The 17,751-nt window shown below is 56.0% G+C and overlaps 1 protein-coding gene across 1 annotated transcript in view; it reads right to left on the reverse strand.

Moving 5' to 3' along the window:
* PTPRN2 (protein tyrosine phosphatase receptor type N2) overlaps positions 1-17,751 on the reverse strand; it is a gene marked incomplete at both ends in the record, with an annotated part of 706,645 nt that overhangs the window by 88,369 nt on the left and 600,525 nt on the right. The window contains one exon of the mRNA XM_079711893.1: positions 330-524. Within this exon, the coding sequence (XP_079568019.1) occupies positions 330-524 (195 nt within the window). The remainder of the gene's footprint in view (positions 1-329; positions 525-17,751) is intronic.

Raw genomic sequence — 17,751 nt, forward strand, 5'->3', positions numbered from 1 at the left:
TCACTTTTAACGAGAAGCAGCCTGTGGGCGACATGCGTTCACCCAAAGGCTGCTCAGTGAGGTGGGGGCTGGAGGGAGGAGAGGACCGCGCCTGGAGTCCGGCTGGAAAAGCAGCGCACACGGTCGGCGCTCACCCATTTGCATTTCCAGGGTGGGGGCCGAGGGTTCTGTGCAGAGCCGGGACGACGCTCCCTCGGGGGGCCCTGGGCAGAGGGGCTGGACATGGGGTGCCCTCATCCTGCCGCCTCGGGCCACATGCCAGGGAGCTGGGCCCTCAAGCCTCTCGCGGGCACTCCCTCCCAACCCCGCGCGGAGGGCGCAGGCCTTACCAGGACCATGTGGCCGGTGGAGATGTCCATGTTGGGCTGCACGGGCTCCTCCGACCAGGACGAGGTGCTGCCCCGCGCGGAGGGGCTGGGCATCGGCCCGTCACTGAACTGGGAGGACACGCTGCTGACGCGGGACGTGTGCGCGGTCTCCGGGCGCTCGGATGGGCGCGCGGCCATGCGCTGCCGGCACAGCTCCTGCAAGACAGCGGGCGCCGGTCAGAGCCTCCCTACCTGTGTCCCCAGGGCCAGGGCCGACGGGATCCACCCGTGACCACGCACAGATGTACACACGCCACAGAGACACACACAGGTACACACACGCCACACAGAGACACACACGGGCACATATGCAGTAGACACACACAGCCCCGACACAGATATACAGATACACAGACACAGATATACACACAGATGTACACAGATACACACACACCACACAGATACACACAGATAGATACGCTATAGACACACACAGATATACACACATAGATACACACAGATACACAAACGCCACACAGAGACACACAGATAGATACGCTACAGACACATGCAGATACATACACACGTACACGGAGACACACATAAACACACACATAGACACACATAAACAGATACACAGACACACACAGACACGCACAGAGTCAGAAGGGGCCGCTGGGCCACCTCTGGCCTCCCTGGACCCTCAGAATGGCGTGTCATGTGCACTAACTCAGGCCCCTTCCTTATCAGGATGTGGGCCCAGGCAGGATGGAAGAGATTTTACATTGTGGACTGAAATACAGAAACGGTACCAGGCTCAGGATGTTTACAGAAAAAACCCTCTTTTTGGTTCTCCTTGTTCTCAAAACATCGCTCCAACTGGTAAAGCCCACACGGGAGGGAATGCAGAGAAGCGCGTACGAGAGGGAAACTGCAGGGTGGATGGGGAACGCTGCCCCCTGGGCGGACACCAGACACGGGGCTCGGGCCTGACGGATGAGCCCCCCACCCGACGGAGCTCGGCTGGGTCAGTGCAGAGTCTGGGGCTGCCTCGTTCAGGGATGCGTGACCAGCCTGGCCAGGGAGGCCCCTCCATGCCTGTGGCCCTGCAGCCGCCAGACCCGGGTCTTGGCCGTCACGCAGCCCCCGGGAGACTCAGCCGGGCGCCCCGCTCCCATCACTTCTGAGCGACCAGGCACCCTTGGGGAGAATTCAACAGTCACGATTCGGTGACCCCCAGCCTCTGCCCAGTGAACACGTCACCTGCGCCGTCAAACAAAACGACGTCAAGAAGAAGTTTATAAGAGCATCTGAGCCCAAGAGTTGAAAACTTGTTCAGGGGACAAAGGACTCGCTGGAGATCTGAGGGTCCCACACGCCCCTTGCTCTTCAGCTGGTGCCATCAGGGGGCCGCAGCCCGCTTGCCCAACCAGCGCCGCGTGCCACGGGTCTCTCAACTCCCGCGGGCAAGGCCTCGGCCACGGGGCTGGTTCCCGCTTCCTGTCCTCTCACGTGGCCGCCGCTTACTGGGCACTAAGGGTTGTCGCGAGGCAGCTGAGGGCTTGCTCTCCCCGGGGACGCGGTGCCGGCTCTTCCCCAGGTCGGAGGATGGCTCAGGCGCTTTGAGGGGGGCCCGGCTGGATGTGAACCCCCAGCCCTGCTAGAGCACCTGGCGACGGGGATCAGTGTGGGGACCTGGAGGAGACAGTGGAAGAGATGAACTAGAAGAAAAAAGGGCCAGCGGTGAGGGTGGGGTCTCCCTGCCGGCCCTCCCTGTCCAGGGCTCAGGAATTTCACACGGTTTGTAAACAACAAATCCGTTTGAAATTCCACCCACATTTCCTCAGAATCTTAAAAACAAAACGAAACCCAGACACAACGGGTGACTGTAATAAGGCAGATGACACTAGGAACCAGGTCTGTGTGTCACTGATTTCCCACTTGCGCGTGTGGAACATTACTTGATTTGGGGAAGGCCCACCACAAAATGTTCCTGCAGTAATTCCTGCGGTTTCATTTAGTTCACCCAGAAGAACAGGTCCGATGAGCTTAGGCTAAGAGAGCTCAGAACACGTCTTCCAAGAACAGGCTCCTCTGGGGAAGAAGATGTAAGACGTTTGAGACTCACCCTCTGAAAAGCAAAACATCAGAGCAGCTGGGTGTCTGCCCGTGGAGGGGCCAGGGATGAAGTGACGGCCCAGCCTGGATTCCTGTCCCTCTTCGGTCCCTGCAGAGAGTGCAGTGCCCTGGGCGGGGCCCTTATGCGACCAGACCTTATGTGAACTTGGGTCAGGCACTCAAGGCCCCCAAGCCTGAGGGCTGTCATTTAAAAATGGAAGTAACAGGACAGTACAGAAGATGAAAAGGGTTCATGTGTGTGAGATGCCCGGTGCGGTGCCTGCCACGAGGTCCCATAGTTAATCAGTGCAACGGTAGAGGTACTGGTGCAGTGAAGATAAGAATAATTCTTTAAACCAGAACAAATTCTGGATGGCTTGGCGAGTTCAAAGATATTTCTAAAGGAAGCAAGAATTTTAGAGGTGGAGGTGCCCACAGAGCATCCACTCAGACCTCCTCATTTGGTAGATGATTAGGACTGACTTACAGGCTCGGTGAAGGCCTCACAGGTGTCTGGTGGTCCCCTGGGACTGAACCTGTGACTCAGGCCCAGCACTCTTCCCGCTGCTGCTGAGAGTGGATTCCCCTTGTGGGTCTTTGTTTTTTAAAAATAAAAGCTGCAGTAAAGATCCAAGAAAAATCGGTCACCCCCATTTCCAACAGCAAACAATGCTGAACACCTGTGCCTTGTCTGGAGCGAGGAAGCCCCAGAGGCTGGCAGCCTGGGTGATGGCGCTTTGCCTGTGCACAGGGGAGGTTCCCGGGCTGCGCAGGGACCCTAGGGGGGGTGGGGTGGGTCAGGCCTTCACCATGTGCTTCCATCTGCAAATAAAAATGGGTGCACCTGCTGAGGTGGGACGCCTGACCTCGAACTGACCGTAGTCCCGTTTCTACCTCTGGACTACCTGAGAGGTGGTGAAGCCAGGGTCTCTGGAAGGGTCAGGCAGTGTTGGGACCCCCACAGTGGAAGCACTGCTCCTGGGAGGCCTGGGGGTGTCCTGCCCAGCACCGGTGCCTGGGTGGAAGGGGGTGTGACACACCTGGGGCACAGCAGCCCCCGTGCCCCAACCTCCCGTGAGCCACCAGCGGAGGTGTGTTCCGAGGGCCGTGAGGAGACATTAGGGGAAACCCTGCCTCCACAAAACTGCCCGGGACACGCCCACCAGGTCACCCAGGCTGCGAGGCAGCTCCTCCTAGAACCTGGCCCGGGGCGCACCTGTTCCTCCAGAGGCTGCAATGAGAAGGGTAACACATTTCACGTCGATTCTTTCTTAGCTTCCAGGAGACTTCCATCCGCTCACATCCTGGAGTCTTGGCGATGCCTGATCCTGAGTCCTGGCTGCAGCTGTTACTGGCTGTGTGACCTTGGGCAAACCACCGAACCTCTCTGGGCCTCAGAGAGGCACCAACCTAGCAGCTCTCGGCAGGCCTGAATGAGAAACCGTGCTGAGGAGGAGCCTTCGGAACCGGGCGCACGCGTCCGGGTGACTGTCAGCCCTCATCGCTAACCTCCTCAGCAAACCACACGTCCAACACTGTGCTGGATGCTGGGCACGCCGGGCGGGTGCAACCAGGGCCCGACTTCCTGGGGCTCACAGGCCAGCAGAGCTGAGTGGTGACAAGAGGTAGGGAGGTGTCAGGACGGGAGCCCCGGTCAGCGTGGAGCCGTGGGCGGGGACCCGGTGGGACAAAAACAGCTCTGGAGGCTGGGATATGGGTGGTTCGTGTCCGCGGGGCTGCGAGAGCTTCCCCGCGGGTGGGGCTGCAGGTCGGGGCGCAGGGGGACGGGACCATCCCGTGTCACCCCTGGGGTGGCAGTGCTGGTGCCCCCGGTCCCTCATCTTCGCTTTGCCCCCGTTAGTGCGCTTGGGTTTCTGGAATTAAGATGTTGGGAGCAAGCCGTGTGTGTGTGGCCCAAGGCCCACCTGTGTTGACGGGCTCTGGACACATCGGAGGGAACCGTTCACCCGCGGTTGGCATCTCTCTGCACCGCGCCTGTGGCTGAGGCAGCGTGGCTCATGGCTGTGGCTCCAGTTTTCCCGGTCCCTTCAGGCTGCAGCTCAGCTCGCCCACGGGGGTCTGCCTGCCGCACTCCGCGAGGCTGGGGTCCGAGCCTCATCGTCCTGACCTGAGACACGGGTTGAACGACGTCTGGCTCAGATTAGGCTGTTGCACAAGCAGCAGCTGGGGAGCCAGAGCAGGGCCAGAGCTGCCACTGGCTTCAGAACAACGGGGCTGGGGGAGCCAGGCCACACACACGCCGGGACCGCAAGGTCCACCTCCACTGCTGCCCTTGAGCTTAACACAAGCAGGCCAGACCTATGTGTCTGTGACAAAAACAGGGATAACTCAAGAGTGGTTTAGTCGGAGCCGCCCGAGTCTGACGATCATGCCCCCGGGAGGGGACACACCGGTCCCGCTGGCTGAGGACGGGGCTCAGGTGCATCTTCAATAATGGCTTGTTCTGCTTGGTTCCAGGCAGAGTCCCTCCGTGTCCCTGTGGCCGCCGCCTGACCCCGAGCCCTGAGCTCTCACGTCTGGACACGCATCCTCCCCTCCTCCCCTGCCTCCTGCTATGTCACCCTCCTTGCACTGTCACAGGACTCTCTAGGTGTCCCCAGAGAGGCAGGCAGGATGCAAAGAGATGCAGAAATCTCTGGGGGAATCACTGTATGGCCTTTTAAATTAGTCCTTTAGGTTGATTATAGCTTCTAAATTAATAACAGAAATTCTATATTTTCTCCATGCTCTGCACTATTACTTTAAAATTTCTAAGAAAAAATGAACTTCTTTTTAGAACATTACTACCTGACTTAGTAATGGTCTGGCCAGGACACTAACTGGATAGTTTTGAAATCCCTTAGGTTTATGGTTTCGTGGGGATGTTTCAGCCCATGCTCCGCAGATCTGAACCTCTCAGGACGGCCGTCAGCCGTGGGTTTACCAGGGAGCTCTTGCTTCCAGCCTCTCCCCTCCCCAGACCAGATGGTGACGCTGTGAGCCTCGTTCTTCATTTAAAAGTATCATCTCTCCCTAAAAAGGCATCCGCAGTCCACAGGGCAAGGATGAAGGCACGACCCCACTGACCCCTTTGAGCCACGGGCTGGGCTTAAACATTTATTTTAAATGTAATTTGAAGTTGCCATCACACAGGGAACTGCTATCAGGTCAAAGCACTTCCCTGAGCTTACTGCCTGCATTTATCACCGATAAGAGCCACGCACAATAGGACAGGACACTCATGTCATCAAGTGACAGACACCACCATCAACCAGACAACCTCCTGTAAGTAACGCCCTGTGAAGGCAGTTTAAAGTGCAGAGCTGTGATCATCCGTGGAGGGCATCTTATTTGAGCAGAAGGTAACTGACAAGGCTAAATGAGCTACACAGCCTGCTCTGAAAGAAACCTGGAGACTTAGGTTTTGAACTTTTCCTAATTTATAATCCTGGCAGCAAGCAGGAAGGGTAGAACCCACACCCGGAACGCCAACCCCCCGGGTTAGGTCACGGAAACCCCAAAATGACACCAAGCCCATCGAGGTACGAATTAAGGTGCACATTCACTAAAATCCTAATTCCCTTCGACTTTACAGATGCAGCGCGTCCTCAGCGGGGCCTCGTCCTGAGCACAGAGGAGAGTTTGGCAAAGAGTCTTTACTTGGCTGGACAAAGAGGTGCAGCACCTTCCAGCCCCTCCACTGAAAAAAATCTTTTAAGGTGTTTAAGATCCAGACTAACTCGCCTTTAATTAAAAAATGACTTTGCTTATGATCTAGGACAGCACTACTTTAGTAAAAATGATCCTGAGCATTTAGCCTGATGACCTTGAGTTGATAAACGCCAAGTACAATCCTCGTGTAGTGAGTGATTCACATAACCCCGTGACCAAGAGGCAGACCTACACATGGGGTCAACCAGCCATCCACGGGTTCCCTTCAAACGGCTCTGTGCTCAGGGTGTCCCCCGTCCAGCGCTGCAGACCACCAGCCGCCGAGCACAGAGCCGGACACCCTCTGGGCTGCACCCGCAGATGTGGGGCGCCTCTCCCACTCGAGTGCTCACTCGGGCTGTGAGCCAGGGTCCTGGGTCCCAAACCACTCCCGCCAGGAGTTTGGCCAAGTCTGTTTTCTCATCCAGTGCCTAAACTTTAGCAGGAAAGAGAAAATCAATGTGTGTGTGAATGAAAAGAAAGTCGTTTTCCGACAGCAGAAGGGAAATCACTTATTTGGGGGCCGTGGTGCTTCGGTTTTCAGGATGTCTGTCTCTAAAGAGGGGCCTCGGGCCACTCTGGAGAGGTGACTCATCTCAGCGTGGCTGTGCCTTTTTAGCTTCTGGACCCTCGCAGGTGTGGAGAAAAATCACCGAGGAAAACAGATGCAAGTCATCCCAAGCTCCCGATGAGGACGCTCACACAGTCATGGGGAGACGCTGCGATTTTGCTGTTGAGCCACATCTGTACCACCAATGATGGCGGGGCCTCTACGCTTGGGAAGCAGGTGTTCTAGGGCCATTTGTGTCTTAGGAACAAGTCCCAGGGAGAAGATGAAATCCATCAGTGGGAGAAGACGCCGCCCAAGACAGACCCTGTTCCGTGCCGTGCATCATGGGTCGAGGCAAGGACTCGGGCCCAGATCACCCGGGTCTGAATCCCGGCTCAGCCACTTAGGAGCTGCGTGACTTTGGACAAGTTGCCTGAGGAGTGCCTCAGTTTCCTAATCTATGGAGTGGGGATGGCAGATGGCTGCACAGGGCTGCTGGGAGGATTCCAACAGTGAACATGTGAAGCAGTTAACACAGTGCTGGGCGTGAGGCCAGCATGCAACCCCTATCCACACCTTCCTTCTGCTGGACGCAGGCTCCCTGCCGAGCTTCCTCGTCTGCAGCCGGGTGCGGGAAGGGAGTCGGAACACCAGGTGAGGTCCTGCTCCCAGGGCACCAGAACTAAAAGACGCGGATCCACTCGGGCTGTCCCTCTGCTGGTCCACGGCACCAAGGGCCGTGTGGAACCCAGTTTGCCGACCAACCGCTGTCTTTAGCAAGAAGAATCTCTCCCCTCCCTTCCTGGGGAAAGCAGAGTTTAGAAGTTTCTAAGGAGAAAAGAACAGCATTTTCACAGTCCCCCTAAATTCAGATGCTCAGTCACAAAATAAACACGTGAAGCCTGTGCCCCGCTATCTTAAAATATCCAAATAGCTCCTCGTTGGTCAAAAAAGGTGAGACAGGAGCACGAACTCTCCATCAAGAAAACGTGAATCACCCATCTTGGTGCCGCTGGGGGTGTTTCCCGCAGGTCCAGCCAGCGCAGCAGACACGCCAGCCCTGCCAGCCACCCCTGAGCAGGGGCAGGTCCGCAGAGCAGAGTCAGTGCAGGATCTGTTTAAGCCCAAGAGCTTCGCATTTTCAGAGGCAGTCCTTAGGGTATGAGGATGCAGGCTAAGAAAACAGGATCACACAGCACGTTCTGATGTGCCATCATCATTTTCTGTAAAGCTGCCTGCTTCTCTGTTACCTATGGAGCCCAGGCCCTGGGATGTGTCTGCAGAGTCTCCAAGTGTCTTATGGTTCTTTGTAACACAACTTGCAGAGTAGGTTAACTAGGACTCCGGCAGAAGAAATCCATCCACACACATAACAACAAATGTGTGAGACAAGCAAACGTCTCATCTCTCGAATCTTCATCTGATGGGGAAATTGCAGAGAGTGGGGCTCAGTCTGAGAGAAAAGACTCGCCATCCCCAGATTCTGCCAAAGGACAGACAGGACTCCACAGGCTTGAGAAAAACCTCTTTCTTTGTACCTTTCAAGGAACAACGGGAACAAAGCAGTGGACGGCCTGAGTGCGCACACAAAGGCATCCGGGTTTTTAGGGTTATTTGGGGAGCGTAATTAGTGGTAACAGGGCAAAACCAAGGCAGGATGCACAAAGCCGGGGAGAAAGCGAAATGGGTTCATCAGAGGGTGTGCGGGGGGCGGGCAATTACTCTGCAGACGGAGAAAACGCTCAAAAGGAGTGGCCTCCCTGGGAGGGGCCTGAGCCCAGCTCGCAGGGCACCGATAGCGGCCACAGAGCCGCTGTGACAGAGAGGAGGCACACAGACGCTCGGCGGCGACAGTAAATACAAGCACTGCGGTCAACGCCCCGAAAGGCAGGAGGCGAGCCCTGGGAAGTCCCCTCGGGGTGGGGGACGGGTGGTGTTTATCTTATTTTTTATTGTGCTCATTTGTATTCTCTAAATTGAGGAGGCATTATTTTTGTAAACAAAAAACCCATACAAGATATGTTTAAAATACAGCAAATTCTACACTGAATATGATTAAACTTGAGTGAAATGTCTGGGGGAAAGCAGGGGACAAAACATCCCGGATGGTCAGGGGCCAGGAACGTCTCGTCAAGAAAAAGCATAGGAAGAAAAGCAAAGCCTTGTCTGATCAGCCGGCTCTCCTCCAATAGCTGTGAGCGCACACCAAGTGTGACACGGAAGGAATGGCCTGGCCTTCAAAGCCGGCGGGGTGGCTGTGAGCACAGAAGCGGGGACACGTGAAGCGGTTCAGGGGAGGGATTTTACATGAACATTCTCACTACGAGTAGCTCACCTGCTCAGCGTTGGTCTGGGGAGTAAACACGGGCGCATATTCTGTGCCCTGGGACGGCTCTCCCCGGGGTCCTGGGGTCCCGGTGCCACCTCCTAAGGGATTGGGGGCCATGAGAACACGGCCATTTCTGGGTAAGAAGCAGAGGACACGCCCCCGGAGGTCAGAGCCGCAGCAGGTGCACTGGGCGGCCGTCCTTAGGCAGGCCCAGCCCAGATCCTGCTCCCAGGATGGGGCGCTCGGCACTCAGCCTGTCTCACCATCACTGGCATGTGTCACGAGGTTGCCACCACCCGTCCTGGGACGCTCTTCACCACCTCCACCAGGCTGCTCAGTGATGCCCAGATAGCGTTTACCTTTCCACGGTGGGACAGCACGCTCACAGGTGCTCACACACCCATGTGCACACGCAGGGGAGAAGCACTTCTCCATGGTGGACCCTGAGCCGGGTTCCAGAGCCTCCGTGGGGCGGTGCTCATTCTGACCTTTAACTAGGGATGTGGCACCCTCACCCGCACCCCGACACACTGATGACAGCTTCGGCCGCAAACCCAGGCTCCTCTGGCCGGACTGCAGCTGCGTTAAGTGCCAGGTGCCACGGCGTCAGTCAACTGCCCAGGACAGCTCCACGGCCAGCAGTGTTTACCAAGCGACATCGAGTAACTGTTCCCATCTTGTAAATGTCTTCTCAAAATAAAAGTTATAGACACATTTCAACTAAGAGAGGTGAACATTATGTTCAGCTGGCTTCTAAATCTGGAACAGTCCACCGTCACAAAGCCAAGCCCAGGACATGGACCCCGTCTGCCCCCTCCCAGCCACGCCGTGCTCGCTCCCAGCCCTGTCCCGTTCTCCAGTCATCGCCACGTGGACGGCCTCTCACCCCCCAAACTGAGGACAGCAGTCACTTTCCTGTTCTCTGTCTCCCTCGGCGTCCAGCACAGGTCGGGGAGGCTTTGCCAGATGCCCGCTCACTGGTGGGCATCACCTGCAGCCAGCAGCCCCTAGGGGACCAGGTCCCCACCCCTGGGCGGTGGCCGAGATGCTGCAGGAGCTGGAATCAGGCCCCGCGGCCGGAGGCGGACCAGACCAGGCAGGGCTGGGAGGTCATTTGTGAGCCCAAGCTGGCATCTCCAGGGTGTTCTCATTCTCCAGAGCTTTATAGTGCAGGGGGCACAGTCACGAAATTTGCAGCTGGCGTGTCGCCTGAAGGGGGGCTTAGAAGGTGCGTTACTAAGTGTGCGGACTTCCTCCAGAACGAATCGGACGTGCCCACTGTGGACCAGGTGCCCCCCGCACCCCACCTAAGACCTGCCTGTCCTTTCAGACCTGAGACACGCTCCGTCTGCTCTGCCCCCGGTCAACATCAGGGCAAAATCGGGAAAGAACTGTGACAACAAAAAACACAGACCCCAGCGAGCATCGTCCCCCTCCCCTAACCCGTAGTTACCGTGGATTCCGTAACGATCTTTAATGCTTCGGCTGAAAGTTGGAATTTGAGACCCAGGGCAGAGTGTGTCTGACACATAACCCCTGCAAGACCCCAGTTCTCACAGGAGGGCTCCGGTCCAGCGGCTCCAAGCCCCCTGGCAGGGCCGCCGTCCGTAAGACAAATAAAACAGTAAACACGTGGACTCCTGCGGTGGACGACTCACCAGACAACTGTGCTTCAAGGGTCCCCAAAGTCAGAGATGCCTCACAGCTCATGGTTCAGCTCGGCCTCTGTGAGGGAAGGTGGCCTGGAGCGGCCCCACCTGTGTGCACCGGCTTTTCAGTTTCATGTTTCATATTCAGACGATTAAAAATAGCCAAGTCAGGTGGAAATAAACCGCCCGCCTCTTCACAGCAACCTGGGCCTGACGTGGCCTAAGAGCATCAGCAGCTGCTTTCTGTGAGAGACTTTTGTCACCTTCCTAGTTTTCTTCTTGCTCAAAAGATACTGAATCCTCATCACCTGTCATCACCACCATCGTCACTTTGGTCCACATTACAGAGCTCAACGCTCCCCGTGCGCGGCGCGCTTCCGGACGCCGGAAGTCAAGGGTGACGGTTTTCGCGGGAGTTCTAAACGCTTCCCCCCGACCGGCTCCTCTCATATCCATACCTTAGAGTCACGTGTCAGCTTTTACTGAGCGCTGAGAGGTCCCTGCTGGTGCGGTGGGCTCATTCTCCCGACCCGGCGTTTCAGGAAACTTCCTCGCCTTCCAGGAGGACACGCCGGGTAAGGAACAAGCCGAGTTCTGAACCCCGGTCTGTCTCAGCCCCTGATGCAAAAGTCCCTCCAGGTGTGAAGAGTAATTCCGGGGCACTGGAAAGGGCTCTCGGGAGGGGCCCACGCTGGGCGGGCGGAGAGTGTAGGGTCCGGGCTGGCGGACAGATGGGATGCCCTGGAGGATAAAGCAGGTGGAGGGCTTTCAGAGTGTGGACCGCGGTCTGCACAAAGGTTCCGAGACAGAAGCACACAAGGGAGAGTCCAGGGGCGATGCGGACCAGCCAGGAGCACAAAAGGTCTTCACAGCTGCCCATTCTGCGGCCGCTGCCTCACTAAGGCAAAGGGCAGGGCCGAGGCGGGGCAGAGGAGGAGGAAGCAGCTGCCTCTGCTTCTCAGAAACAAACGCACATCATTCTGGGACCCAGTTGCTCCATGTGAAGCTGCTGTGAATGGCGATCCTGCTGCACGACGCACAGAGCTCTGAAGACCTTTGTCTGGGGGCTGCACCGCTGATGAGCTGGGTGACTGTGGGCAAGTCACTTTCAGTCTGTTTTATCTCAGTTTTCCCAGCTGTGAAATGAGGGCTCTGACCTCTAAGGCCTGCAAAATCTGTCACCTACCACCAAGAGAGGACAGGAGCCGAACTTCCATAGCAAGTCCGAGTTGGCAATGGCCCTCGAGTAAAACCAGCGAGCGGGGTGTCCTGCTGCTCAGGAGGAGGGGCTGGGAAAGGATCCAAGGGCAAGTGGACACTCAGGACACTGCTGGCCGGGGGACAAGAGCTGTTTGTCGCATGCAGGGCACCAGCTCTGCTTTGCTGCCTCTCTTGGAGTTGATGTGAAATCTGTAGACCCAAGACGTGCCTGGGAAATCCACCTCTAGAAGCAGGGGGCTACCAGGAGCGGGTGGTGGGGAGCAGGCAGAATTAAAATGCACCATTTGGGCTTCCCTGGTGGCGCAGTGGTTGAGAGTCCACCTGCCAACGCAGGGGACACGGGTTCGTGCCCCGGTCCGGGAAGATCCCACATGCCGCGGAGCGGCTGGGCCCGTGAGCCATGGCCGCTGAGCCTGCGCGTCCGGAGCCTGTGCTCCGCAACGGGAGAGGCCGCAAAAGTGAGAGGCCTGCGTACCGCAAAAAAAACCCAAAACAAAAACGCACCATTTCACAGTCATCGTCCGGGAAACACAGGGTTCAAGGTCAGAAAAGAGGCAGTTCAAAAGCAACCGACAAAAGAATCTGAGATTTGTTTCCCCCTAGTTTTCTCCCTCACGTTTCAATTTCAAATCTGTGGTCACTGAACTCAGTATTTTTCTTCTTGAAGGTGGGGGAGGAAAGGGAGGCCAGGGTGGGGAAGATAATCCTGATACAGGTGAACCAGCTGTAACCTCCCTGCCAACTGATGACTGTTTTACAAACAAATCTGCATTTGATTTCCTCCCACTCGAGACCCTCTTGGGTTCTAGTTAGAGTGTATGTTGTGCTGGCTTATGAAAGACGTAATTCTAAAAATATTCCTTTGTTGGTTATTCTTCTGCTTCACTGTCTTTAGAAAACAATGAAAATGATAAAATGCTTACCTATAGAGCAAACCCAAAATTTTAAACTTTAATTGGATGATTTACATCTAGTTACATATTGACACTAACACCCTGTGCACGCTAATAATCCCACATCTGTCACACAAACTCTTCTAGCTGATTTGCGATTAAACATCACAAAGTCAATCCAAGTTGAAACCTGTGCTTCGTGTCCCTAACTCTCAAGCACCCTAGAGAACTGTGCGTTTTAAAGCATCTGGACTTACTTCCTGACATAATCATTTGTGAATCTTCCCTTTCCTACTCTCCAAATAATCACAAACACAGACACATACAAACATACCCAGACACCTAATTTTGCTGGTTGCATTATCTTTTACATTCAAAAATCTGAAGAGAATACTTTTTCACAACTGTCACCTTCCTAATTGGAAATCACCTTTATGAAAATCTTGCCCTTGCTAATAGAGAAATAACCTACCAAGATTCCATTTTTAATTATCAGCAAGTCTTCCAAAGCAGGAAACCCCAATGGAGACTTTAAATATTTTGAGCAACAAAGTTTAAGAACAGTTCATCAGATGGAGAAGAGAAACACTGTTACATAGCTTCTCTAATGTCACAGATGCCGTTACTGTGATGTTCCTGAAAAAGTGACTAACGCTGCATAGACCCACGTGCAGCACAGACAAACCCTGCCTGGTTCCTGAAACTCCCTCTATTCCATTTGTCCGTGACCCTCTCAGATCTGGGCTCAAGCTTCCCCATCGCCTCTCTCTCCTCAACACAGGCTTCAGCTCCAAGAAGACGTCTGTTTGTTGCCCAGCCTTCTGGCTTTGTCTGCTCCATCCTCTCCCGGGGACCCCTGCCTCCATTCCTCTCCGTCTGAGCCCCTCACTCACCTTCTCTGGGAAGCCCTCCCTGACCACCCCAGGCTCGCTGGGGCCCATCACAGAGCTGCTTGTCTCAAGCACACGCCTAACCCAGTGTGAACCGGTCCTGCCTGTGAACTCCAATGGGACATAAAGTTCTCTTCTGCCCCTATTGTTTCAGAAACTGTGACTCTATCATTGGAAGAAGTAAATTCTGAAAAAAACACTTTCTGGAAGAGTTCTAAGGGCAGCCACGCAGCCTCCCCAAGGCTCTCTGAGGTGTTCATTCCTCAAGGGTGACCCGCACGCCAACAGGGATGCAGACACAGATGCAGGCTCTGGGGGCCACACCCAGGCCGGGGCAGCTGCCGGCCAGGAGTGGGGAGAAGGGAGGGGTGGTCACGGGGCCGAGGCACAGAGACTCCAAACCAAAGGGGCCTCGGGAGAAAGTGATGCTGACGTCCAGTCTTTCCCTGGGTGGGACAGACGGCCTGCCTCGGGGGCTCAGGCTCGAGTTGTCCTCCTCCCCCCGTCCCTAAATATTCCTCCTCTGATGCCTGGAAACTGCTGTCACCGCCCCATGCTCCTGGGCTGGGCTGTGCACTTGCTCTTCCTGAAGCCCGCCCTCCTCTGAGTCCGCGACTCCTGTTGCTCTGAAGGTCCGCACCGTCATTCCTCCCCTGACCACCTTCTGTAGTCTCTTAGCCTCTTTCATGCCAGGTCCGTGCTGTGCTAGGAGCTGGGCTTGGCCATTGTTGACAGGCTAGTGCACGTCACTGCAGGTGATGCCACGCGGCACAGAGGCGTCCTCTGGTGCCCATCAAGTCCGCCTGAGAGTGGATGGCGCCCATCGGGGGTGCGTGAGAGTGCAGTGCCCTTGGGCCAGCCTCCGGGAGCAGGGACCGGGCAGCTCTGTGGGCTTCTGCTCTCAGCGGCCTGCCCTGGGCTGTGGTCTGCAGACGCCGCCTGCAGAGAGCTGGGCTCTGGTTGAAGAGGCCTCTGGGGAGCTGCCCTCACCTCTTCCTGGGGACAAACGCCCTCCCGGGGGAAACGGGTGAGCAGAAGCTAAAGATGTTGGGAGACAAGCCCTCAGAAGGGGAGACGGGTCTTCTGGGCCTGTTGAACCTTGCGGAGAACCGTCTTGCTCACTTACAGTGACCCTCGGTCTCTGATTACCTGCCTTCTAGAATTCCTTCCCCACCCTCCTACCGTTTTGGTCTAAATCCCTGTTTAATCCATTTTTCACACTTCCCTTTACTGCTTCAGGCTTCTCCTCCCAGCGCCCACCTTTCAGGACGGCTCAGCATCCTCTCCGAGAAGCCGGCGGCAGCAGGTCCCCAGGGACTCCCGGCCGCACACAGGCTACCTCCCCCCCAAGGGATGCCCAAGCTGCGCCCCTCAACCGGGCAGGGGCGACACTCGTACTAGGGCAGGCCTGGGGGGCGGGGAGCGAGGGCCCCTTCTGACTGGGGGTGGTCTAGACCCAAATCCACAGCCCGAGTCCACCTTCCTCTGCAGACAGTGGACTGATGACTGGACCGATCTCCGCTCCTGGACAGACGGGGGAGAAGTGCTCCACAGAAGTCCCTGGAACGCTGTCTCCACACCTGGCCTTCCCCACGATGACTGGATTTCCTAGAACAGTCCAGATCTCCAGGTTTCTCTCTGGTTTTCCCTAGAGGTACACTGCTTTCTTTGCAGACTGTATGTGCCAAGTTTTCATTTAGAAAATGCGCCTGCGTCTCTGGACCAGGGCCTGATGGAGAGAAAGCAGTCCATGCAAAGGTGAGGAGGTCCTAAGTGCACACTTGGGCTGGGAGGGCCGGGCCCAGAGCCGAGCAGCTGAGACGAATCCCACACCCACCGACAGGCACTCCTGAGCACCGCTGTCGCCACGGACAGCGGCCCCGTAAACAGAACTTAGATGTGAGATGCACTGGCCCCTCCACGACCTTCTCTGACCTTCATGAGCCCAGTGAAGAGTACAAAGCTCCTTCCTTCCCACCTTGTGGTGAGGAGAGCTGGGCTCAGAGGAGGGCTCGGCCCAAGTTCCAGCCGATGTCACGAGGGTGGGAAGCACGGGCTTGAACGAACTTAAATATTGGGAGAGAAAGAAACTTAAAAAATGGAAAGTGTAGCAAAAGGGAAAGAGACTAGGAAGACCAGCACGGACGTGACGAAGAGCCGTGGTCCATGGAGCCGCTCTCAGCGACGGAGAAGCTGGCCCAGCCTCAGAGGACAGCGTGGTCCTCAGCACGAACACTGGGAGGGGCCTCCTGGGACCTCGGCAGGGTCCTGCCCCACACTGTCCCTGCAGCCCCGCCCAGCTTTCCTGCCTCCAGGCCCCGCTCCACAGGTCCACCCTTACTTGGGTCCACAGCCACAGCCACGAGGACACCGGGTCTGAGCTCATCCTCCTGCCTGGCACGCCCCCCATGCACCCGGGGGGCCATCTTTGTGGGTCCCCCATGCCTTCTCCACCTGCTGGCGGGCTTTACGCCCCTCCCTGTGACCCTGCAGTGTTTGATGTCCATGCCGTGCCAACTGCCCCTTGTCACTCTGGGACGTGCTGCTCACTAGGGCTTCACGTGGGTTTATAGCAAATGAAACCATCAGCGGAGCACAGAAACGGTGCCGACTCTTCCTAAGTCTCCCTCCACGAGGAGGAAGGTGGTGGCGGGGCCATCAGATCCGGGGGCCGGGGAGGGGTCACGGCCTACCCCATGCCACTCCTCCACGTGTACGATGAGCCCTGCTTGCCCGGAGAGGCCACGCGGTGTGGACCAGTGGCCAGAGGTGGCTTTCGAAGCACCTCCGTGGGCATCGCTCGGCGGGAGGCTGTAGCTGGGGGCAGAGGGCAGGGACTCTCAGGGGGTCTTCCCGGGCCCAGGGCACCATCTGGGCTGCTCCTCTGGCTTCTGCAAGGTGGAAGGGTGCTCTGATTCTGACAGCGAGTGGGCAAGGCAGACTAGAACATTCCCCGTATTGAAGTCGACTAAAAGGATGCACCTCCCTTCGTCACCCCCCAAACTGTCCCCCACCTAGCAGCCGGTGAGGACCAGACCTCCCTCTCAGACACACTTTCTTCCCTTGGCTGTGACAGAACAAAATGGGAGGACCTGGGAAAAGTCGCGGGACACAGCGGAGGGAAGATAAGCCCCCCTGCTGCCCCCGCTTCCCAGACGCAACTGCCTGGCCGGCCTTGAGAAACACGTATTTGAGTAAAATCCAGATCTGCTGACACACCAGGAAAATGAAAACAGACCAGAATAAGTAACACAGGATCCAGAAGAAGCCGCAGAATCCAGGCCTCAGAAATCTTCGTATTAGATGCTCCTGTCTTTTATTTTCAACTTATCTCACCGAGGGGTCTGTTATTTTTAATTAAGTCTGATCTAATTATCATTGTCTGATCAGGGAAGTGGCTGCTATATTAGGACGGCAACATGTTTTCTTTACATGTTTAGATATTTCTTTGGCAATCTTTCCAGACTTCAGCCTCCCCTAGAAGATCTGTTTCCAAATCTCAGGAGCTATTTTTGAGGAACGTGTTGCACAGAAACCAGAGAACGAGCATGGAGTCGCTGCTTTTGGAAACCACATGTTTGAAAATTTAAGATTTATGAGAAAAACATGCTACACATTCAGGTCTTCCAGAAGCACGTTCAGGCCCAGAGTAGAAAGGTATCTGGAAGGTTTGACTGAGCTTGCAGAACAGCTTGTTGGCCCTGATACTGATCCCCTGACACTGAACACACAGACAAAAAGCAGGTCCTGGAAACGCTCGAGGTGGACAGGTCCCTTCGCTCTCATCACCCAAAAAGTGAGCGAGTTTTCCTTGGGTTCTCACAAGGCTGCCTTGATGAGCATGGCGTGACTTAAAGTACAGAGGAGCCCAGGCCTGTCTGGGGGTCGTGGAGGCAGGAAGGCCCCGGGCCTCGTCTTCAGCAGCCGGGCTTCTACCTGACAATACACCCCCTTGCAAAACCAATCAGAATTGGGAAAGTTTCGAGTAAATTCTGCCTGTGGACATCGGTACTGCCAGCTACTTCTGCAAAGGCAAAACCTGAAAGATTCCAGTTCTCAGGCTCGACTAGGTTATCACAGAA

The sequence above is a fragment of the Hyperoodon ampullatus genome (genome assembly GCF_949752795.1).
Source record: "Hyperoodon ampullatus genome assembly, chromosome: 9".
In the NCBI taxonomy this organism is placed as follows: domain Eukaryota; kingdom Metazoa; phylum Chordata; class Mammalia; order Artiodactyla; family Ziphiidae; genus Hyperoodon; species Hyperoodon ampullatus.